Source organism: Trachypithecus francoisi, unplaced genomic scaffold (genome assembly GCF_009764315.1).
Source record: "Trachypithecus francoisi isolate TF-2019V2 unplaced genomic scaffold, Tfra_2.0 Contig01585, whole genome shotgun sequence".
Classification (NCBI taxonomy): domain Eukaryota; kingdom Metazoa; phylum Chordata; class Mammalia; order Primates; family Cercopithecidae; genus Trachypithecus; species Trachypithecus francoisi.
The window spans coordinates 5,625,701-5,650,031 of NW_022681444.1; the positions used below are offsets into that span (position 1 = coordinate 5,625,701).

A 24,331-nucleotide genomic window follows, 5' to 3' on the forward strand; every position below is an offset into this window, starting at 1 on the left:
TTTGGGAGGCCGAGGTGGGTGGATCACTTGAGGCTGGGAGTTCAAGACCAGCCTGACCAACATGGAGAAACCCCGTCTCTACTAAAAATACAAAATTAGCCAGGCATGGTGGCGCATGCCTGTAATCCCAGCTACTCGGGAGGCTGAGGCAGGAGAATCACTTGAACCCAGGAGGCGGAGGTTGCAGTGAGCCGAGATCGTGCCATTGCACTCCAGCCTGGGCAAAAAGAGCGAAACTCCATCAAAAAAAAAAAAGAAAAACCACAAAATAAGAAAAAATACTTGCAAATCAGATATTTGAGGGACTTGTATCCAGAATATATAAAGAGCACCCACAACTCAATAAAAAGACAAATAATCCAATTAAAAATGGGGAAAGAATCCAAGTAGACATTTCTCCAAAGAACATACACAAGTGGTCAACAAGCACGCAAGAAGATGCTTAACATCATTAGCTATCAGGGAAATGAAAATCAAAACTAAAACGAGATACTACTTCACACCCACTAGGATGGCTAGAATCAAACGGGAAGACGTGGAGAAACTGGAACCCTCATACACTGCTGGTAGGAATGTAAAATGGTGCAGCCCCTTTGGAAAACAGTATGGCAGTTCCTCCAAAGGTGAACCATAGAGTTATGATACGACCCAGAAATTCCACCCCGAGGTATATATCCCAGAGAAATGAAATGTGTCCACGCAAAAACTTGTACACAAATGTACATCACAGAATTATTCATAACCAAAAGGTGAAAGCAACCCAAATGTCCATCAACTGGTAAATGGACAAATAAAATGTGTTCTACGCATACAATGGTGTATCATTCAGCAATAAAGAGAAATGATACACTTATACATGCTAACTGGGATTAACCTTGAAAACATGAAGCTAAATCAAAGCAGCCAGCCAGAAAGAACTATAGAGTTTATGATTTCATTTATATGAAATGTCCAGAACAGGCAAATCCATAGTGACAGGAACTAGATTGGTGGCTGCCAGGGATGGGGGATGACATGGTCTGGCTCTGTGTCCTTACTCAAATCTCATCTCAAATTGTAATCCCCACGTGTCAAGGGAAGGACCTGGTGGGAGGTGACTGGATCATGGGGGTGGTTTCCCCCATGCTGTTATCATGATAGTGAGTGAGTTCTCATGAGATCTGATGGTTTTATAAGGGGCTCTTTCCCCTTTGCTGCTGCTTCTGTCTCCTGCCGCCATGTCAAGAAAGTCCCTGCTTCCCCTTCACCTTCCACCATGATTGTAAGTTTCAGCACCCATGTGGAACTGTGAGTCAACTAAACTTCTTTCCTTCGTAAATTACCCAGTCTTGGGTATTTCTTTATAGCCGTGTGAGAACAGACTAACACAGGGGACTTGAGGGGAAAAGGAGTAACTGCTAATGGGTATGGGATTTCTTTCTGAGGTGATGAAAATGTTGTAAAATTGGTTGTGATGATGGTTGTGCAACTGTGGATATACTAAAAACCACTGAACCTTGGGAGGCCGAGATGGGCGGATCATGAGGTCAGGAGTTCGAGACCATCCTGGCTAATACGGTGAAACCCCGTCTCTACCAAAAAATACAAAAAACTAGCCAGGCAACAAGGCGGGCGCCCGTAGTCCCAGCTACCCGGGAGGCTGAGACAGAATGGCGTGAACCCGGGAGGCGGAGCTTGCAGTAAGCTGAGATCCGGCCACTGCACTCTAGCCTGGGCGGCAGAGCAAGACTCCGTCTCAAAAAAAAAAAAAAAACCCACTGAACCATACACTTTAAATGGGTGTATTGTGTGGTATGTGAATTATATCTCAATAAAGCTGTTAAATACGTGGTAGGTCGGATAAATATAAAAATGGAGAACACCAAAGGGAAGGCGAGTGGGGAGTTCAGGTAGAGATGAGGTGTGGCTACTTCAGGTGGGGGGTTAGGGATGGCCCTTAGGGCAGTGACATCTGAGCAGGGCTTGGACTGAAGTGGGGACTGAGCAAAGATGGGGGAAGAGTCCTTCAGGTGAGGCAGCAGCAAGTGCAGAGGCCCTGATGCAGAAACACACTTGGCAGGTAGAAAACGACTGCAGAGGACGGTGGCTGAAGAGGAGCTGGGAGGAGATCAGAGGGGATGAGATGGGTGAAGGAGCAGGGGCAGGTCCTGCCAGACCTCAAGGGTGTGAGAAGACTGCATCTGATTCTGACAGTGGCTCTGTCTTGCCCCCGTGGGCTGTGGCTTAGGCAGAGGCTGAGAACAGCCAGAGGAGGGGAGTGGAAAGGCAAAGAGAGTAGAGACATTTCCCAGGCAGCCAGAGGAGGCCCAAGCTTGAAAGCGGGAAGGCGGGGAGTGGCCATGGGTCCCCGCACTTCACCTGGGGTTGGAAGCAGCTGCTGGAGGCCTGGGGAGGCAGCTCGGTGCTCTGGGCGTGTTGAAACACCCAGTGGAATTGGGATTAGTGTCTGGGAACAAAAGCTCACAGTGAATTGTGGGCTTTCTCCCTTTCCTTTTGAGAGTTTGCTGTGGGAACGCCAGCCAGGAAGCCTAAGGCCCATTTGCATTTCCAGGACCAAGCCAGAGAAAGCCACGTGGAGCCCTCCTAGCTCAGGTAACAGGCACATTCCCCACCTCCACAGGAAGAGCTCACAGGGTTAGCACTGGGCCTCCCTCCTGTTTCTACAGGGCTCTGAACAATCACCTATTAGAAGTCACCACTCCCACGGGAAGAGGCAAGCAGCCTCACCCTGGCCCACGGCTAGAGGTCACAGCAAGGGTAAAAAAAAACACAGCAGCTGCGGCCACCTCCTGAGGGCCTACTGTGTGCCGCTAAGAACTCTTCAACACTGAAAGGTGACCGCTACCACAGCCCACTTTACAGATGAGGACAGTGAGGCTCAGAAATGCTGCATAACTCACCCGAAGTCACAGCAGAGCTAGTCTTGACCCCAGCCCCATCTGTGTCCAGACCCTGTGTCACAGCCAGGACACAGCTGTGCAGCTGACTCAGAGCCCACACTGCCTCCCCCTCAGCCCCGGGGCCCCTCTGGTGGGAAGCAGCTGGGCACCCCCAGGCAGGTGGCATGAAGTCCCATGCATGGGGCAGGGATTATGAGGGGAGATGAATGCAGGATCAGGCCAGGGTGGGGTAAAGGATGCTCGTGATGACAGGCAGGAATGAGGATGCCAGGCAGGCAGCCATGAGCCCCAGGTTGGGAGCTGGCCAGGTCAGGATTGAGGACATCTCAGAGCCTTGATCCATTCAGAAACCTTTTAAGTCCCCACCAGGTGCCAGGCACTGCTGAAGGCTCTAGGAACACAAGCAATAAACAGAGAAGACAGAAATCCCTGCCTTCAAGGGGCTTATACATACTCTGGCAGTGGGTGGGAGACAGACAAAACCAGGCAAATGCGTGCCAGCTAGCCTGTGGTGCAACAGAAAAAAAGGAACCAACCAGGGAGGCAGACAGTACCCCTGGCAATGGGGGCACCAGGGAATGAGGTCCAGAGGAGGTCTTCATGGGAAGGTGACATCTAAGCAAAGACTGAAGCGAGTGGCCACAGATACCACAGATACCTGGGGGAAGAGCAATCCTGGCACGAGAAACAGCAAGTGCTAAGACCCTGGGGTAGGAATGTGTCTGTCGCATTTGAGGAGGAACTGGGGGCCAGTGTGGCTGGGGTGGAGGGTGCCGGGGTGGGTGTGGGCCAGGGAGACTGGAGAGGCAGCCCTGGTCCCAAGCTTACAGAGGGGCTGTATGGAGGGGCAGTCCCTGCGGTGTCCACGTGTATGCAACTGGTCACAGCAGCAGAAGTCGGGAAGTAATGAGAACTGCTTCAATGGTACCCAGCAGGCAACGCCAGAAGGGAAGGAGGGGAGGGAGGGCGAGCTGTGCTCCCCAGCAGAGAGGGATGGCCCCATCAGACCTGCAGGAAGGGAACATGCAGAAGGGGATCTACAGGACCCCATTTTTATTTAATTTTTTAAAGTGACATATGTAAATGCCCACAAGCACAGAGAAAACAGGAGGTGCCCACATCACATTGCAAATAAAGGCCATCTCTGGCCACTGGAGTGTCTGGAGATTCGGGTGAGTAAGGAAGAACAGAAAGGATGAGGATGGGGGGCATGGGTGTCCCTTTTTTCTTCGTTTTGAACAGGAAGTATCCGTTGTGAGTGTTTCTTAAAGCACACCTGACTGAAAGGAACCCACTCCCTGCCAGTCCTGGGGACTGCACTGTGGCCCGGGGTGGAAATGCCACTCTGCAGAACGACCTCACCCCAGCACTATGAGACCCTTGGGGGAGGGCCCAGGGTCCTGAGAGCTGAGTGCCACCAGAGCTGGCTGTGACCTCCATGGTCTGCAAGTGCTAAGAGGGCAGGCCTGGGCTGCTGGGTGCTGTGCACGCCAGTACCCAATACACATCTGCAGTGACTAGACGCACAACAGCTGCCTGTCTCAGAAAGCAGAAAGTGTAAAAAAGCTAAAACGAGCAGCTATGAAGAAAAATTATAAATAAGATGTTTATTAAGAAAACAGGCCAGGCGTGGTGACTCATGCCTGTAATCCCAGCACTCTGGGAGGCTAAGACAGGAGACTCACTTGAGGATGGGGGTTGGAGACCAGCCTGAGCAACATAACAAGATCCCACCTCGATTAAAAAAGAAAAACGAAATCATAGGACCACGGACCCTCCTTACTGCCCACCACCACCCACTTACCCTAATGTGGCCCAGATCTGGGCTGGAGAACTGAAGTTTTAAAATGATAGAACCAGCCTGGCGCAGTGGCTCAAGCCTGTAATCCCAGCACTTTGGGAGGCCGAGACGGGCGGATCACAAGGTCAGGAGATCAAGACCATCCTGGCTAACACGGTGAAACCCCGTCTCTACTAAAAAATACAAAAAACTAGCCGGGCGAGGTGGCGGGCGCCTGTAGTCCCAGCTACTGGGGAGGCTGAGGCAGGAGAATGGCATAAACCCGGGAGGCGGAGCTTGCAGTGAGCTGAGATCCGGCCACTGCACTCCAGCCTGGGTGACAGAGCGAGACTCCGTCTCAAAAAAAAAAAAAAAAAAAAAAAAAGATAGAACAAGGTCCAGAGAAAGAGATTGTTTTAACCCAGAATCCTGGACTTCAGGCTCCCTGGTCAAGAGGCTTATTCACACTGGTGTGAGGGGATAATGGCCAGAAGGCAGGAGGGGAGCTCAGAGCAGGTCTAACCAAAGGTGCGGTGGAAGGGTTATCAGAGACACTTTCTTCGTTTCTGTCCAAGAGTTGTTTCCATAATTGAAATTTAAATTGAAAATGAGAAAAGGGTATGGGTTAGGAAAGCTGCTTAGAAACAAAAGGGATCTGAACATCAGCTACCTGGTTCAAGGCCTGGGTCCTCCCAAGGTACCAAGTGGAGTCACCCCAAGCAATACATGGGACCTGCTGGCAGGGCTGGCTGCCCGCCTGGGAAGAGACAGAGATGAACGGCCCTCCTGGGCCTGGGGTTGCAGGGTGTGCTTCCCCAGCTACCCACTGCCAGGAACAGGTAATTACAGAGACTGGGTTTCATTTTTAGCTTTAAGATATACAATTAGACATGTAAATCTCAGCAAGGCGGGACAAGCCCTGCACCCACCACAGCCACTGTGGCCATCCCAGCAGCGGAATTTGGCTATTTCTGGGCTGTCTGGAAACAGTAGAACACCCCACCAGGCTGGTGTCCTTGGCCCGGCAGAACTCTCCAGGAGCTCTCCCGGCCCTGGGAAGGCTGCCCAGTGAGTTGACCATCCTCTGACCCATCCCAGGAAGCATGCTGGGTGGTATGGGGAGACACAGGGACCCGTATCCCAAATTGGACTGGGACCTCTACAATGCATCCATGAGGACTGACTATGGTGCCGGCTTAGGGTGCAGGACACAATGCGAGCAACCTCCTGGAGGAGCCCCTGGTTGAGAGGGGGACACGGTCATTACACAGGAGTGACTGCAGTCACCGCCAGTCTCCCAGGAGGGAGAAGGAGCTACGAGGGCTGTGAACAGAGCAGGCTGGGGGCAGGAGGCCGAGAAGGCTCCCTGGACAGTGACATCAGAACCGGGACCTCAGGCAGAGGTCAGCTGAGTGAAGACCTGGGGGGAAGGAGGTCCCAGGCAGTGGGAACAGCACAGGGAAGACCCAGAAGGAGGGAGGTGGCTCCCAGGAAGAGCCTCCCTGGAAAGTCAGGGGGTAGATGAGGCTGGTGAGGAGGAGAGGCCATCAAGTGACTTGGGGAGCCCCATCTCAATGAGCCTCAACTTCCTCATCTGTAAAAGGACTACCTGCCCCTCACACGGGGCTATTGGGGTGACTCTGTAGTCCCACAGCACCTCTCTCCACTGCTCAACAGAGGGAGGATGCACAGAATTCTGCCTCTGTGGTCCCGAGGTCATTTCGCTGCCACATCCCCAGCACCTAGGTCCAGCCTGATCCAGCATTACTGCCCAGTAGGTGCAACAAGATCCCAGAGCCTTGACAACCCCAGGTCTCCATCACCAGGGTGACGCGGGGCCAGGTGCCGTAGGGCTGTGGGAGTCACCTCCTGGCCTCAGGCTGCCAGGCTCACAGGATCCCTACAGACAGGGGTCAAATGGGTCCATCAGGGGCTCTCCTCAGAGTTGGAGCAAAAGTACATGCCTGGCTGGCAACCCTCACAGGAGCAGAAAGTCAGGAAAAGGGAATCCGGGTATCAGTGGGGCAGTCCAGTCTCTGTGACAGGGCTCCAGCCTGACCCCATGCCCACTCTCAACACTTCATCTTCCCAGTTGCAGTACCCAGAGACCCACATCTCACCTCCACTGCATGCCCAGCACGAAGCCCGGGGGGGGCAGGTGCTCAAACTCACAAGCAAAGAGAGAGGGGTGAGGTCCAGCAGGACAGAGGTTCTCACATAAAAATATCCACTGGCAGCCAGGCGCGGTGGCTCACGCCTGTAATCCCAGCACTTTGGGAGGCCGAGGAGGGTGGATCACCTGAGGTCAGGAGTTCGGGACCAGCCTGGACAACACGATGAAACCCTGCCTCCACTAAAAATGTGAAAATTAGCTGGGCATGGTGGCACGTGCCTGTAATCCCAGCTACTCGTGAGGCTGAGGCAGGAGAATCGCTTGAACCCGGGAGGTGGAGGTTGCAGTGAGCCGAGATCGTGCCATCCCACTCCAGCCTGGGTAACAGAGCAAGACTCCGTCTCAAAAAAAAAAAGAAAAAAACAAAAACCAAAAAACATTCCACCGGCTCATGACGAATGAAGATTCCCAGTGAGCCCTGTCAGAACCATGGACTCTGCAGGACAGGGTTTCTCTTTGTGAGGGGCTGTCCTGTGCACTGTGGGATGTTTAGCAGCACCCTGCCAGTAGCACAGCCCCAGGTGTGACAACCAAAAATGTCTCCAGGGATCACCAAATCAACTCTGGCTGAATGCTACTGCTGCAGGCCTTAAAAGGGCACTTTAAACAAGCTCCCAGGTGATTCTGATGCAGGGAGCTGGGCACCCAGCTAAGAGACAGTAGCGCTGTGACAGCCATGTGGAACTCCAGGTTCCAGCTGTGCTCCTGGGTTCCTGACAGTGCTGGTCCCCCAGAGCAGGGCCGCATCACTTAAGTCCATCACTTAAGTCCCTCGCCTGCCCCTCCCTCAGCCACGCTCACTCCCACCCTGCTTGCTCTCCCAGGCCTTGGCCTGGTTCCTAGAGGAGTGAGCGGCAAAGTGATGCAATCAGAGTTCCCGGCTGATGAAACCAAGCCCAGGCCAGGGAGAGAGAGAGTCTAATAAGGAAACAATTTAAATCGACAACATCTGCCTTGTGTTTCCCCGAAGAGAAGAGAATACAGCCGCCTGGGAGGAGCCTGCCCCGGGGACCAGCCGAGGCATCTGTCCAGGGGTTGAAGAGCCAGCGTGGCAGCACAGCAGCGTCTGGCTCCTGCCAGGGCTTCAGGGGGAGCAGCTCGCAGTCCTAGCATGGCCAGCACCTCCTCCTGCAAGGAGGCAGCAAGAAGTTTCTGGAAGCCAAGCCACTCTGGCCGACACTGGAGCACTCAGAGCAGCCACTCGGCAGCCCCAAAACACTCTTTGTTCCACTGCCAAAGACACCCCTATTAGTGGTGGCCTGGGATTGGCGGGTGGGCCAGGAGGGAGGCTGGCATCACAAGTGACCCAAAGAAGCACAGAGTGGACAGCCCACTGGGGCTTCAGAAACGCCAAGATGGAAAAGGGGCAGGGCATGGGCGCAGGGTGGAGGGAAGCCAGGTCATTCAGGCTTGCTGGGAAAGCGTCAAGGTTAGGTGAAAGGATTCTAGAGTCAGACACATCTAGGTCTGAATCCTGCTGCTCACCAGTCAAGCAACAACCTTGAGACCGATCTTCAAAAAAGCCCACACAAGCTGGGCATGGTGGTGTGTACCTGTAATCTCAGCTACTAAAGAGGCTGGGACTGGAGGACTGCTTGAGCCCGGGAGTTCAAGACCAGCCTGGGCAACATAGCAAACCCTATCTCAAAAAAAAAAAAACCCATGCAGGCAGGTGTGGGCGTCCCTATTTTACAAGCACAGGCAAGTGGCAGCCCTACTCTGTCCTCTGTACCCAGAGTCAGGTTGTGCGGATGGCTTGAGCTACTGCCCAGGCAAATGTCCCGTGGATGCCATTCTCCAGTGATACGAATGATCACCCTCTTGCTCTCACAGCCCAAGAGGTGAGCAGGCCACTGAAGGGACCCAAAGTAAACTACTGGCTTTAACCAAGAATCCCACACAACTGGGCAAAGATGCCCCTGGCACCCAGTATGGCTCAGCCTGGCTCCTGTTTCCCAGGCACCCTCCTGCGTGCCGAGTGATTCTCAAGCATCATCTTCCTGCTTCTACTTCACAGATCAGGAAACAGACACTCAGGGAGTCCAGGCACTCGCTGCAGGTCACATGGGAGGTGAGGGGTGGTCTGTACTCCCAGGCCCCCCTTCAGGAACCCACCCCCACTTCCTGATCTTGCAGAATCCCTGGGAAATCTGCCAAGGCAGTGCAGCCGTTCTCCAGAGATAGTGGCATGGGCATCTGTCACGCTAGCGACTGTGGACCCTGTGCTGTGTGGGCTGACCCTTCACCTCGAGTCTCAATCCCAGGGAAGAGGCTTTGAGACCAGGTTTATGCCAAGGGAGGGATGGTCACTGGGTCAAAGTGTGGGGCCAGTGGGGTGTGGCTCTGAGCCAAATCCATCAAGACCTGCTGGTGTTGGGGACCAAGTAGGAGGTCCCAAGTTAGGAGGGAGAAGTGGGAAAACGTCCTGCAGCAGGCAGGCCCTGCAGAAGTTCCAAAGATGAGCCCTCCATCTCCTGAACACTTGCTGCACGTCAGGCACCGAGCCAAGCACTCTCCCTGACCTCAAGAATCCACACCCAGCCCTAGGAGATGGGTGCTGTCAGCCCATTACCCCATCGCAGCCAAGGAAATTGAGGCCCAGAACAGGGAAGTCATCTGCCCAGGGTCTACTGGCCGGGAGAGGGCTGTGACCTAAAGCCACGGCTGTCTGACCCCAGAGCTGCAAGCTGGGCTCCCATGCCAGGGTTGGGCCCAAGACTCCAGCAGTTCAAAGCAAGAAGACACAGCGGGTGTCAGGCTGGGCTATGGTAGCAGCTTCCCCCAGGATCCAAGCCCACAGCAAACACAGAGCTTCGGGGTTGGCTCTGCTCAGGGGACTTCCCTTCCTGCACCCACCAGTCTCCCAGCAGGCTTGCCCACAAGGCATCGGGAAGCAGAGACTGGGGCTCAAGGCCAGGCTCTGGCACCCACTGGACACTTGACCCTTCTAGGCCTCAGTTGCAGTTCTGTCCCTGTCTCATGGAGTTGCTATAGGACCTGGCACAGTGGACACCCATGCTGAATGGGGGCAGGGACTAGACCCCCAGAAGTAACTACTGAGAGGCACCTTGAGTTCCCCTCTGAGGCAGACGGTCCAGCAGGAAGATGGGCACGCAAAAGCCCTGACCCAGTCCCCTACCCTGTTCTCCACCCCAGGACCATGGATCAGGATATTTCCCCAGGTCTTTTTTTTTTTTTTTTTTTGAGGTAAGGAGTCTCACTATGTTTCCTGGGCTCAAATGATCCTCCTGCCTCAGCCTCCTGAGTACCTGGGATTACAGGCGTGAGCCACCAAGCCTGGCTTCCTTAGATCTTAAACCTGGCTGGGACACCCTGGTTGGGACATCCAGGGAGGGGGACCAGCAGGTGGCCTAGGCATGCCTGAGCCACTCCTGGCTGACTCATGCCTGGGTGGTGGTTGATTCACCCGAGGAGGAAGGGGAGAGAGAGGAGGAACAGATTCCCATCCCCAGGGCCTGGCTCCTTGAATGACTAGACTCAAGTTATGGGGCTGCCTCTGTCCTCTCTACCCTTACCCTCCATCCCAGCCCATCCCAAGGGCACCCCCTACATATTGCCGGTTTCCTCTTCTAGGCTTGGGTCTTAGGTTCCTGTCTCCCAGAGTATGGAGGTCCTGGAGGAAGGGCCTCTGTTTTGCTCACTGCTGCTTCCCCTGTCCCAAGGATGGCACCAGGCGCATGGTAGGTCAGTAAGTAATGACTAAATGAGCGCCCTTCACACTCCTGTTCCCGTAAGGCCTCCTCTAAGCCTTCTCGTGCCACCTTCATGGAAGGGTAGGACCGTATTCTCTGCAGAGTGCAAGGGGCCGGGGGTCACTGCCATTGCTGGCTCTGCCACCCAGCTGTTCCTAGTGATCCATACAATATGCCCTAAGGCTCCCTGGACTTCTGAGGTGACCAGGAGATAATCATGAACCACTCCGCCAAAGTCACTTTTCCTCCCAGCCCTGCACAGAATCAGACCTGTGTTCCTAGCTGTCTTCATCAGTTCTCCAAGATTCCAACCACCATGGGCTAAGCATCAGGCAGGAGCGTGAGGCCCTGACTCACTGGTCTCTACCTCCTCCCCAGACATCTGATTCCCTGAAGACTCAGAGCAATCCTGGACCGATCTTTGCCTGCCATTCACGGACTCCACATGCATGTACCGAGCACTTACTACACGTCAGGCCTGTGCTAGACACTGGGGACACATCCCAAGAGCCTGGCCTTGGTGTTGCCTGTATCCAAGATGGGTGTGGCCAACATAAAAAACCCTTAGGGGCTGCTACACCCCAAGGTCAGGCCTTCTCCTGGGATTTGGGGAGAGCACAGTCAAACGCCCCTTCGCAGACAGGGTTCAGGGCAGAGCAGGGGGAGTGGCAATTTTCCCTCACCCCACTGTGCTCAGCACTCCTCTGAGAGATGAATGTGCCTAACAGTCTCCCCTGGCTCTGGGCCCAGGCAGGGACGGTTGTCTTGGCCAAGGCAATGGCCTGGTTCTAATCACAAATGTTTGCTGGATAGGTGAACCACAGGAAGAGAGAAGAGAAACAATTACAGGGATAGAGGGAGGAATATGGACCTTTTGTTTCTGCTCTCACCTCTAGGGTCCTTACAATAACTGCCCTGGATGAATACCAATGCTGCCAGCCTTTACTGAGCCTGTACTCCATGCCAGGGGCTATGATGGGCACATAACAGGCATTAACCCATTTCACCCAAGCATCAAGGAGGACCTTATTAACCCATTTCACAAACGAGGAAAGCAAAGCTCAGAGAGATCTAGTTGTCTGGCAGCCTCAGGAGCCCATCCTCCCCATGAACAGCCAAGCCCCACAGCCCAGCAGGCCCTGCTGGAGTTTGCAAGAGGCAGAAGGAAAATCTCCAGGCAGAGAAGACTGTTTGCAGTTGCCAGGATGAGTTACTGCCTCATAAACAAGAGTGATGCTTATCAGGTCAGAACGGTTCAGGCTGCCTCACCAGAAAGACCAAGAAAAACACCCGAGGATCTCCTCCAGGCTTCCGGGCACCCAAAAAGATGCCTCGTTTTTGTCTAGAGGACTCAGGCATCCACCCAGCACCACCCAAAAGTGTGGGGCATCTCGAGGCTTGTTTCTGGCACAGAGACATGCAGAACTCACAGATTCTCAGAGAGAACATACCCATGAAACCAACCCCCAAGCAGCAGAATATTACAGGCCACAGAAGGTCCTTCCAGACATGACTCCCCTCAGCAAAGACAGCACTGCCCTGACTTGCATCAGAAAGGTTTTTGAACTCTGTATAAATGGTATCATACTTTTTTTTTTTTTTTTGAGACAGAGTCTTGCTCTGTCACCTAGGCTGGAGTGCAGTGGCACGATCTCTGCACACTGCAGCCTTCGCCTCCCGAGTTCAAGTGATTCTCCTGCCTCCTCAGCCTCCTAAGTAGCTGGGATTACAGGCATGTGCCACCATCCCCAGCTAATTTTTTTGTATTTTTAGTAGAGACGGGGTTTCACCATGTTGGTCAGGCTGGTTTTGAACTCCTGACCTCAAATTATCCTCCCACCTTGGCCTCCCAAAGTGCTGGGATTACAGGAGTGAGCCACCGCACCCGGCTGCATCATACACTCTTTTGTCCCCGGCTTTCTTTGCTCAACGTTGTTTGTCAGACTGGTTCCTGCTGTGAGTGGCGGCAGCTTGTTCATCCTCAGCACTGCACAGTATGCCTCAGGTTTTGTTTTGAGTAATTCCATGATGACAGAGGTGGAAGCCCGCCCTTCTCAGCTGACAGTCACCTGCCCTTCCGCAACCTGCAGCCCCAAGCAATCAACCCCATGGCTGCCCTTGGTGGTTCTAAACTACAAATGTGACTCGAATTCACACCCTTCTGTGGCTCCCACCCCTCCACGTACAGTCCAAACCCCTCCCCTTGACTCCTCCCGACTTCAAGCTCCCTCCCAGGCCCGCTGACCCCTCTTTCCCGCTCAGCATGCTAGCCCTTGCCATGCCTCTGTCGCAGGCTGCTCTTTTACGCACCACCTACTAATCCTACTCATGCCCCAGAACTGAGCCCAGCATCACCTCCTCAGGGCCCGTAGCCATACCACTGATTGGATTTGTGTACCTCCTCCCACTGAAGGGCCCTGCAGGGGTGGGGGCCATATCTCCAGGGCCCAGCCTGAGCCCCACACCCAGAAGGTGCCCAAAAAACTGTCTGGGGGGAGCCTAGGGACCAGGGAGCCACAGGTATGCTGCCCCACACCTGCAGAGTCTGCTCAGAGAGGAAGTGGTAAGAGGTAAGAGTGTTTAGCACCCAGACTTCTGCCCTTCCTGAGCACCAGGCGGCCACCCCCTCTCTCGGCAGGGTTAGTCTGTTTTTAGCTGCCAGGTGCCTGGCCCTGTGCTGAGTAGGGAGCCCTCCTGACCAGCCCTGTTTGATGGAGGAGTAAGCTGAGGCTGAGAGGACAAGGCCTTTAGTCACAGTTACAGAGAAATCAAGCAACTGCCAAGGTCCAATTGCCATGCTTGGAGTCAGGCCCCAGCCCCCTCCTCCTTCCCATTCTGCTTGCTATGAGCATCCCTACCCCATGCAGAGGAGCCCACCCCACCCAAACCACTGATGCCCCCAGTTGCCTCTCAATTGCAGCCTCTGAGCCCATGGAGGCACCCAGCTGTCCGGTATGCAAGTGAGGGCTGTTCCTGACACAGACTGACACCTCGGGCCTGAAGAGGGAATGGGGGATGGGGGGGTGGGTCCAGCAGCTGGCAGCAGCCACAGTGAGGTCCCGCACCAGCACTCACACTGATTCAGAGCCAGGGGAGAAAAGCCCTGGCACCAGAACAGTGCCAACCCACAGCAGGAAGCCCCAAGACCAAGAAGCATGATGCAAGGACTACTCCTGCCCATGAAGGGCCCACAGTCTGGGGAATGAGCTAGAGATATGGACAGAGACTGCAGTGCCCTGAGATGAGGGCCCACAGAGAGTGTACAAGGCCAAAAGTGGCCAGGGAAGGCTTCCTGGAGGAGGTGACTCTTCAGCTTAGAAGAAATTCAGCGAGCAGAGAAGTGGGGGAAGAGAACTTGAGGAAGAAGTAACTGCAGGCACAAAGGCACAGAAACCAGAAGGGCGAGGAGTAGTGGAAGCCAACAAGGCCAGCCTGAGGCTCGGAGTGGCGGGGCCTCCCATGTGCCGAGGGGCCGCTGTCTCTCTCACCCACACACCTGCCCACCCGCAGCCTGACAGCCAGTGCCCTCTGCCTCCGTGGAAGCTGTCTTCTGCCTGCCAGAGTGGGTCCCAGAGCCAGCTGTGCAGATGGCCTCTTCCCTCATCTAAAGCCCCTCAGCCCAGCCTGGGCCCGCCCAGCAGGAACGCTCCAACTCGCACTGGCTCACAGCAAAGCATCCCCCCGTGGGGCAAGTTCAAGCCAAAAAAGGGACAAGAAAACATGCAGACCCCACTGGGGTCCCTGAGCTCAGACACCCAGTGTGCTCCTCGCCCACCCCTACCCCTGCCCCGAGTGAAAAATGCCCTCTCCCAGCAGCACCTCATCAGTCCTGGCCCACGCAGGAGTGCCAGCGGCCATGCAGGGGCACTGACCCTGCCATAACTCTGCCTGGGCACAGGAGGACAGACTGTAGCACACGCAGCATGTGCACCGTATGCCAGGAGCCGCGCTGGGCGTCTGACAGACATTATCTCACCGCGTCCTCCAAGAGCACCAGGAGGCAGGCACTGGCAGCCCTGCTTCACAAGGGCAGTCACCGAGGCTTGGAGGCCAAGTCCCTTGCCCAAGGTCACACAGGCAGCAAGTGGCAGAAGCAGGATGGGAACATCTCCCTTAGGCCCGGAGGCAGGGAGGCAGCAAGGCAGAACAAGCAGGCAGAAAGGCCTCTGTCAGAGCTCTTCCTCCCAGCCACCGAAACCAGCTGGCTGGCGGGACGGAGGACTGGGCAGGGTGGGGGTGCGGGCAGCTTCAGGCCTGCATGTGAGAGCTCTCCCAAGCCCTGGGTGCCAAAAGAGGCTCAGGGCAGAGACCCAGGGTTTGCCACCACAGCCCTATGCAGACACAGAAGCCAGCCATAGGTTGGGCAGCTTCGGGCCTTACTGAGCCACGGACAGCAGTCATACCTCATAGTGAGTGGCTGACTGGTCCCAGGGCATATCTGGAGTCCCCACAATCCAAAGCACTTGCCAGGGAGGTGGATAATACAGAGCAACAACCCTCCCCACCCTACATTAATTCTGTGTCTCTTTCTTTTTTTTTTTTTGAGACGGAGTCTTGCTCTGTCACCCAGGCTGGAGTGCAGTGGCTGGATCTCAGCTCACTGCAAACTCCGCCTCCCGGATTTACGCCCTTCTCCTGCCTCAGCCTCCCGAGTAGCTGGGACTACAGGCGCCCGCCACCTCGCCCGGCTAGTTTTTTGTATTTTTTTTTAGTAGAGATGGGGTTTCACCGTGTTAGCCAGGATGGTCTCGATCTCCTGACCTCGTGATCCACCCGTCTCAGCCTCCCAAAGTACTGGGATTACAGGCTTGAGACACCGTGCCCAGCCTGGGTCTCTTTCTAAGCAAATCTGGTGTCTCTCCCCTGCTTCAACCTTCCTGGCTCCCTGGTAAGATGAGGATACATCTAAACTGGTTGTGCTAAAGATATTACTGCCTGTCCCCAGCAGCAAGCGACTGAAGGGTCATCGCATAGCAGTCACCAGACGCCACACACAGAGTCCGCTGGCTCCTGACCCCTTAGCAGACATGCCAGCAGCCATCCCAAGGTGCAAGTAGGGCCTCCCAAATGCAAGTCAGGACTCCCAGGTACTAAACAAGCAGGGTTCAAAGGGACTCAGGGCCCCCTGCCACCCCTGGACATGCAGGGCCTTCAAGCACATGATGTGGTTGCTGCTAAGAGCCTCTAGCCAGAGCAGCTCCCAAGATGGAGCTTGAAGTGAGGAACAGGCCTCAGGAAATAGCCTGGCTCCATGAAGCCAGATCATCTTGGGTCAGGGCTGCTGCCAGGCTGGCAGGTAGGCAACAGGGGCTGCCAGGGTGGCACCTGCCAACAGCGTAGCCAGCTGGCAGCAAAGGCTAGGTCCAAGAAGCAGCCACCAAGGCCAGGCACAGTCAGGGCAGCTTCAGGCTTCCCCACAGCCACTGGCAGTTAGTCTGACCTCGCGGGAACCAGCAGATGGCCTGGTGCCACAGCTTTGCTGCCCAGGCTGGCCTCTGAGGCCACCCAGCCCTGCCCACTTCTGCCAACAGGGCTTCTCTCCACAGGCCACTCCGCCTCCTTGTGCCCCCAGCCTGCACCTGGAAGGCCTTCTACGGCACCCAGGGGACCAGGCTGGCCTAAGGCAGCACACATCAGGGATCCAAGGCATGCTGCAGGGTCGGGGAACTCAAGCAGGCAGCCCACGTCAAGAGGCAGCTAGAAAGCCTCTTGAGCCAAACGCTGCCACAGAGCGCTGTTGCCAGATCTTCCAACTTAAAACAAATGGGAAGTCTAGATTTTCATGCAATCACAAACGACTGGCGTACTGCAGGTGTCGCAAACCCTGGCTACATTTGGCCACGGTGCCCCTATCCATCTCCCGGCACTTACTAAGTACTAGGCATGATGCCAGCCCTGCGGTTGAGAAAGCCCACTTGCCCACTCTGCCTGCCAGCCATCTTTCCAATCTGCCTACTCCTCTGCCTGCTACCGCCAAGCTAGCAGTACCTGCCAGCCAATTCTCATTGCCCCTCCCTGTGTGCAGGTCAGGCCCCTGCACCTTCTCCACCTGGCAAGCAGGCCACGTGGCTCCACTGGCCCTGGGTAGGTACTCCTGAGGCCGGGGGCACACCAGCTTGGCCACCCGTTACCCTAACATACTTCATCCCTCCTCCACCCTCCCCGCACTCCAGCTCCTCGCCTGACCCTGGGAACAAGTGCCTGTTGGCCAGGGGCCTCTATGCCAAAGGCTTATCCCGATCTCTTTCCTGTCCAATTCCCCTCTGCCTTCAAGGTTCCCAGGAAGGGTCACTTCTTCCAGGAAGCCCTCCCTATCTCAGTGATGTGCCACATGAGGACAAGGACCATGCCCAGCCTGAGCTAAGTGCTCGATCCACATCTGTCAAATAAATAGACAGACACCTGGACAGAAATGCTCCCCCCAGCTGGCCTGCCGGGGTCCAGTGGGATGCAGAAGGACATGTCCTAGATCTGCCTGGCTCTGAAGCTTTCACGATGGCCACCAAGCTCACTGCCCCCACCTAGCTGGGAGCTCCATGGAAACAGGGCTGTCTAATCATGATCACCTCCAAAAGCCCAAGACAAAGCGTGTGTTCAGGGAAAGTGGAACAGGCACACGTGCCCACCAGCCTCCTTTCCCTCCCCAGTGTGCTCAGCCTCCAGAACTCCTGCTCTGTGACGGAAAGTGGGTGCCCTGCCAATCTAAGAATCCCATCGAACCTCCACGGTCCCTGCTTCACTCAGCCCCTAGGGACAGAATTCTGTGTCTACCTCCATCCTGCCCTCCTGGAGCTCTGCACTGTGCCTGCGAGCAGGCCTCCCCCCGCAGTGGATTCAAGCAGCATTCCACAGCCTTTTCCCAGAAGGGCGGGCGAGGGACCGGGGGGTGGAGGCTCCGGCCACACGTGTGTGGAGTGTGAGGAAAGACCCAGCCAGGCTGGCCTCTCCAGGGACCAGGCCTGGCGTGGGGCCCCCAGCTGTAGCACCGACCTCGCCAAGGCCTTCTTCACACTCAAAAGAACCCCACCCGTGCCTCTGGGGCCACCATCTCAGCCGTGCCATGGAAGGCAGGCAGCATCTTTGTGGTGGGCAGCCATGCGTCCACCAAAGACTGCCCAAATCAAAAGCCCACTGAGGATTCAAGCCTACCAAAGAAGAAAGGCCAGAGGAGGGGCCTCCAAGTCACAGACTGTCTGCTTCTTGGACAGTCTGGCACCCAAGTACAAAGCACAAGGGGACCCCAGAAGGACTCCCTCCCTGTTCTGGCCCAGCCTGCCTCCTTCATACAGAGAGTTACTAAGACACAGGGGACAGAGGTCAGAGCCAGGCCCAAGTCAGCTACGCCATCAGCTCCTCCTGTAAGTGGCCTTAGCAAGTCACTTCTCTGCCGCAGGCCTCAGTTTCCCCATCTGTTGGCTGAGAGAACGCTCTCTGCCCATCTCCTCAAGAAAAGACTTGCTATGAGGTAAATCGGCGCCTCCCTTGTACTCCTCTTCCCTGGCACCACCAGCCACATGCATGGGGCAGGCTACAGGACTGGTGCCAGCTGCGAGCAGAGATCTCTTGGGTGTTTGGGATTCTTCCTGCCCAAGGGCTGCCTTGGACAGGCTGGCAGCTCCCCGACTCGCCAGACTTGGCTAGGACCTCTACCTCTCTCCCGGGACCCCTGGGAAAGCCTTCCAGATGCCATGTGGATACATATGCCTGGGAGGCCTCCAGGCAGGGATCTTGGCAAAGACTCACCATGCCCCAGTGCCAGCCTAGGCCTGGCCCCAAATCCACAGCAGTGACTTCAGCTCCACCCCCTGAAAGGTCCTGGGGACCCTTTTCCTTGGACCTCACCAAACCTACCATGGTGCCTCTTAACTACACAGCTCTAGACTTTCCTGAACTACCCAATCCATGGAATGGAGCCTTTCTCAAAGGTCTGGGACTGTCACATGGGTCTGCAGCTGCTTCCAGCCCACTGCCATCAAGGCAAGACAGGGCCTTAGAGCTGGACCTGCCCAAATTCAAATCCCATCTCTGCAATTTCAAGCTGAGTAGCACAGACCCAGTCATTTCAGTTTTCCTGACCCAAGCTTCCTCACCTGTAAGTGGGATAATGCCATCAGTCCATGGGGTAGGTGACTGCAGGGCCTCAAATAATCATCTATTTGAGGGGCTCAGCAAGCCCCTAGCATACAGAATGCGTACAATCAAGGGCGGTTTATAGAATGATAAAAGTGTTAATTTCTGAATTGCCATTTACCACCTGGGTGACCTCTGGCATGTGGCTTCATCTCTCTGGCTTTGGTGCCTCTCCGGATGGCTGAGAGGATTCATGGAAATACCATCTGCAAAACACTCAGCACCCTGCCTGGCACAGAGTGCAGGAGCTCAGAGCACAGCAGCGTGAGGATCGCTGCTCTCAAGGAGGCCTTGGGAAGATGAGGCTGAGCAACAGCCCGATGCACCACCTGCTCTACCTGCTCAAATTGGGTCAGGCGAGCGGTGTACCCAGCTGTTGCCAAGGCACCCAGCACACAGGGAAACACTTCAGCCAGGAGGGCGGGTGCTGCAGGAGTAGGGCCTTGGGCCTGCTTCACTGACACTACTCATGCTGCCACCACCAGGTCTCTGGGCCATCTCAGGGGTTCCTGAGGGTGGGGGAAATATGCTATTGATCTGGGCCCAGGATCTAACCAGGTCCAGTTCCCCTAACCCTACCCCAACCTGGAAACAATGGGGCCTTCACTGTCTAGAGGGGCAGACTGTGAAGCGGGGTTCCCAGGCTGCAGACCAGGGTGGGTGGGGCAGGAACCCAGGAACCCCCACTTACTGGGCAAAAACACAGCAAAAGCCAAAGCAGCTCTAAACTGGCCTCAGGTTCCAATGTCACTGCCTGCTGCCTCCAGTCACACCTGCCCAGCAGCAAACAGGTGCCTGGTGGCCACTAACTGCCCAGCTTTGCAGGAGCTCAGTGTCAGTTCCTCCCTCCTCAGCCCCATTCAGGTTGCATGCAGGACAGGGCTGGTAAATGCTTTGGGCTCAGCTGGATTCAGGGAATTCGAGGCCCCTTGCCAGGAGGGAAGAAGGGAAAACAGAGGTGAAATCCAGACCCTATGGACTAAGACCTGGAACTTCCTACACTTTCCCTAATGGGGAAGCAGGTTTAGGGCAATGGAAAGGCCAACAGGTAGGGGGACAGTGGCTCCAGGGCCTGGAGGTTAGGCAAGGCCTCAGCCTGGGGCTCAAAATTTATATTCCTCAATGGGATCCAAGACCGTTCCCCCCCCCACCCACTGCCCGCCCGGCCGGCCAAAGACCCAGAAAGCTCTGGGCCCAGGCCTGCGCCCCTCTACCCACAGAAGTCATAACTGCTGCAGCAGTGTGCCTAGGCCAGACATAACACACAGATTAACTATACCCTAGAGGTGGGTATGACATCCCCATTTTACAGAAGAGGAAACTGAAGTTCAGAGGCACAAAAGGGTTGAATGCAGGCTTCACTGAATCAACTCAGGCAAATCATTTCCTCTCAGAGCCTGTTTCCACCTCTCTAAAATGGCGATAATAATCCTATGCAGCCCCCCACCTCCACTCCTGTTCCATGACACAGTCCAGGGCTTAAGTGAGAGGTGCTAGTAAAACAGGGAGCCCAGCACCAATGGTTGCTGGTTCTTGCAATCAGAGAGGTTAGGTAACTTGCCCAATGTCACTCAGCCAGTGAGTAGTCAACTCCAGGCCCTAGCTGTGAGCACAGCCTTCTCTCTGAAACCTCAGACTGCTGTGTGGGTGGCCTCAGGATCACAGGCTTCCCAGGCAACCAAGGAGGCCAGCCACCCCCACCACAAAGGGCAGCCCTTGTCCAAATTCCTCAGATAAGCAGCTCCGAACAGAACAGGGAGCCAATGCTCAGAAAAGGCACCCCACCCTGTCCACACCGGAGATTCCTAAATCTGAGCTAGGCTGTGCAGTTCCCCTCCCTTCCCCTCCTCCCAGCAGAGTGTTTGACCTCTGGATTCATCCAACAGGTCCCCAGACCAGCGAAGTTCAGTTAACAACAGACTCCTTTGAGGTCCCTGGCAAGACACTGACTTCCTCTTTCTGGGCCTCAGTTTCTCCACCTATAACACGCACACATGCGCTCTCAGAACAGGGAGGCAACTCTGCCTAACAGGGCCCACAAGGAGGCCCGGGGAGCAAAGGGCAGACCAGGTAGGGAAGCAGCGTGTCCCAGGCACTCAGCCAGGCCCTGCCTCCATTCTATTTTATTTTTTAAAAAGAGAGACAGAGGCTGGGTGCAGTGGCTCACACTTGTAATTCCAGCACTCTGGAAGGCCAAGGGGGGTGGATCATTTGAGGTCAGAGTTCGAGACCAGCCTGGCCAACATGGTGAAACCCCATTTCTACCAAAAATACAAAAAAATTATCGTGGTGGCGTGCGCCTGTAATCTCAGCTACTGAGGAGGCTAAGGCAGGAGGATCGCTTGAACCCAGGAAGTGGAGGTTGCAGTGAGCCAAGATCACGCCACTGCATTCCAACCTGGGCAACAGAGTGAGACTCCATCTAAAAAATAAATTAAATTTTAAAAAAATTAGCTGGGCGTGGTGGTAGGCACCTGTAATCCCAACTACTAAGGAGGCTGAAATATGAGAATTGTTTGAACCCGGGAGGTGGAGGTTGCAGTGAGCCACGATTGTGCCACTGCACTCCAGCCTGGGCAACAGTGTTCAATTGTGTACCCCCAAAAAAGAAAAAAAAATAGAGATGGGAATCTCTCTATGTTGTCCAGGCTGGTCTTGAACTCCTGGCCTCAAGCAAGTCTTCCACGTCGGCCTCCCAAAGTGCTGGGATTACAGGAGTAAGCCACAGCGTCCCGCCTGCCCCAAGTTCTAGCTGCTGCAGCTTCTCCACCTGTATTAGGCCCACTTTCCAGAAGAGGAGGCCCAGAAAGTAACAGAGTCAAGAGTCACACTCCCATTGGTAGGACTCCAAGGCTCTTCTGAGACAGGCCAGGACGATGTGACCCCAGGTGGGCCCAATCGGCAAGGGACAGCCTGGGAACTCAGTTGCATTCAGCAACAAGCTGGGCAGCTGGACCTGCCAGGGTGGGGGCGAACAATACAAAACCAAACTCAACGGAGCCTCTTTCAGAGAGGGCAGCAGCCTCCTCGATAAGGGCATTTGCAATGCAAAGCAGCCCAGCTCCAGCCAGAGAAGGACAGTCACTACAAGGGGGCTGGGTAGGCCAAAACCCAGCCATCTCCCTCCAGCCAGACTAGGGAGTGCCTGCGACCGGGCCTTCCCAGGCGCCTGGGGGTGCCGGGGAACCCGTGGCTGGCCTGGACTCTGAATCATATGACAGCCCCAGTGGCCAGTTCGGGTGCAAGGTGGTCTGGAACACCCCTTCCCTGCACACCCGCTCAGGGTACAAATCCCTGATAGGCTCTACATGCAAGTCTGCAGAATGGGCCTACTGCAGGCGGCACGCAGGGCCCCAAGAAAAGGCTGAAAGACTAGACCCCCAGGTATTCCGCTGGCGGCGGCTGCCTGGCACCCTGCCAACTGCCTCAGGCTCAGTCCTGCCTTGTGCAACCTGCCCCAGGCACATAGAATCCCCCGGATCCTCCCTACCCCGGCCCCAAGGGGCCCTTCCACACTTGCCAAGTGTCTAGATTTCGCTCATCACCCCTCCTGCTGCAGGCGCGACCGCCCCAGCTCCTACCTTGACGACAAGCTGACAAAATCCCCTCCATCCAGGAGCCGGACCTTGCAGAAGAGGACCCCGTTCACGAAGGGAACCGCAGTCAGCTCCTCCAGGGTGAAAGTGGTTTGGAATTTGAATTTCTTCTTCTTCATCAAGAAAGCCATGAGCGAGTTCCCTGAGTCTGAAGCCGCGAAGGCGAAAAAAGGTGGGGAGGGACGGGATTCCTTTCCCTACACCACACCCCCTCCTCAAAACACCAGAGCCGGATCCCGCCCTGATGGTGGCGGAGACGGCGGAGATCGGAGTCCGGGCCCCCAGGTCTGAGCGACCCACCAGTCCAGTTCGCGCGCAGGCGGGCTTCACCCTCGGGGAGCCGGGGCTCGGAGGGGTTCGGAGCGGCCGGGGACCTCACCGGCATGTAAACAGCGGTGCATGGCCCAGGAGGCAGAAGCAGGGGCGGGGGTGCGGGGCTGCGCGCGAGCGGCCGCGCTGGCTGGAAGCATCCCGAGCCGCGATCTCCGGGGAGCTCACGCCGCGCGGCCGGGCGCGACGGGCGGACCGGTGAGACTGAGGGCGGCGGGCAGGCTGGCGGGCCGGTAAGGCTGAGGGCGGAGGGCGGCCCCGCCCCCGCCTCGCTGGCGGCCGGGGGAGGCGCCCTTGCCGCTCACGCCCCCGCAGCTGGGTGCCGGGCGGCCAGCGCAGGTAAAGCCCGGGAAGGTGGGGCACCCCCAGGGGGCTGCCGGGAGCTCGGGGGCCTCTCCAGGAGGCGCGTCGGGGTCGCTGCGGGCCGGGAACGTCTGGCCTCGGGCCTCCTCAGGGCAGGCACCGGGCCGGCCCGGGGCAGCGCGAGCGCCGCCTCCTCCTTGGTCCTGGGACCCGCGCCGCGGGCCCCGGCGGAGCTGAGGCGCCCTTCGGCCCGGCCGGTGGCGCCCGCCTCGCCCAGCACCCCTGGAACAGCAGCGCCGCTCACCCCGCCCCCGACGCTGCAGCCAAAGCCCGACACTGCGCGGCGCGGCTTGGAGAATGCCTGGGCCCCGCGCGGCCGCCAGCCGAGCCGCTGCCGAGCGCGGCAGGGGCGGGGCGCCGGCGGCTCAGTCCGCCCGCGATTGGGCGGCCCGGCAAGGCGGGCGCGCAGCGCGATTGGCGGGCGGCGGGGTGGGGTGGGACTCGTGGGAGGCAGAGGCGGTTCGGGGCGCTTGGATTGGTGCACCGTGCGGCCGGGCCGCCTCCTAGGGCAGGGCGGAGCTGAGGGAAGGGAGAGGGGCCCTGGGAAGGCAGTGGGAGGTCGCGGGGCTGGCGGGGCAGGGAGAGCGCGAGCAGAAGAAAAGAAACAATGACAAGGAGAAACAGTTTGTGGCTGCGGCGGCCTTCCAGGGTCCCGCCAGACTTGAGCTCGTAGAACCCTGAAGCAGGCCCGGAAGGTAGCGAGTCTCCTTTCTCAGAAAGCTGGCGCCCAGAGAGAGCCCCTAGCAGGTCGCTTGCTCGCCCTGAATCTCTAGTGCCCCTCAGCACTGAGCAGACAAGCGTCTGGAAGGCTTCGTCGAGGAGGTGGCTCTGGCGCAGTCCGTCACGCAGCCTTGTGACCCAGCTTGTAACATTCCAAGCTGTTATCTAAGCCTTCTCTTGTCCTTTAGTTTCTTGCCCAGCGTGGCTGGTCTCACTGACTAGTTAGCTGTTCTGGGGGCAGAGCCCGCTCGAAAGCCTTGTACCTCCTGGGCCCCTCGGCATATTGTGGTTCATTCATCCAGTCCCCAAATGTTTAAGAACAGTCTCCGCTGAGCCAGGCTGGGACCTAGTGGGGAACCTGGTGGGCTTGCCCCTTCCAAATGCTCGCAGCTCAAGACCACCAGGTGGAGAAGCAGACAAGGACACAGGCAGCGACAAATCTATGGGTAAGAGTTGTAACAGGGATATAACCAGGGGAGCTCAGAGGAGGCACCTGACATGGGTTGGGGCACAGACTCAGAGAGAAAGTTTCTCGAACAAAGGGACCCAAGCCATCCACAGGATGCGTGCCCTGAGTCACGCAGGGTCCAGGCATAGGGAGCTGCCAGAGACCTGGTGGCCGGAGA

General features: G+C 56.4%; 1 protein-coding gene across 1 annotated transcript in view; it reads right to left on the reverse strand.

Annotated features, from left to right (window-relative positions):
* FAM102A (family with sequence similarity 102 member A) overlaps nt 1-23,320 on the reverse strand; it is a 40,826-nt gene extending 17,506 nt beyond the window's left edge. The window contains exon 1 of the mRNA XM_033192087.1: nt 22,278-23,320. Coding sequence (XP_033047978.1) covers nt 22,278-22,423 — 146 coding nt within the window. The 5' untranslated portion in view covers nt 22,424-23,320. The remainder of the gene's footprint in view (nt 1-22,277) is intronic.
* Nucleotides 23,321-24,331: the final 1,011 nt, after the last annotated feature.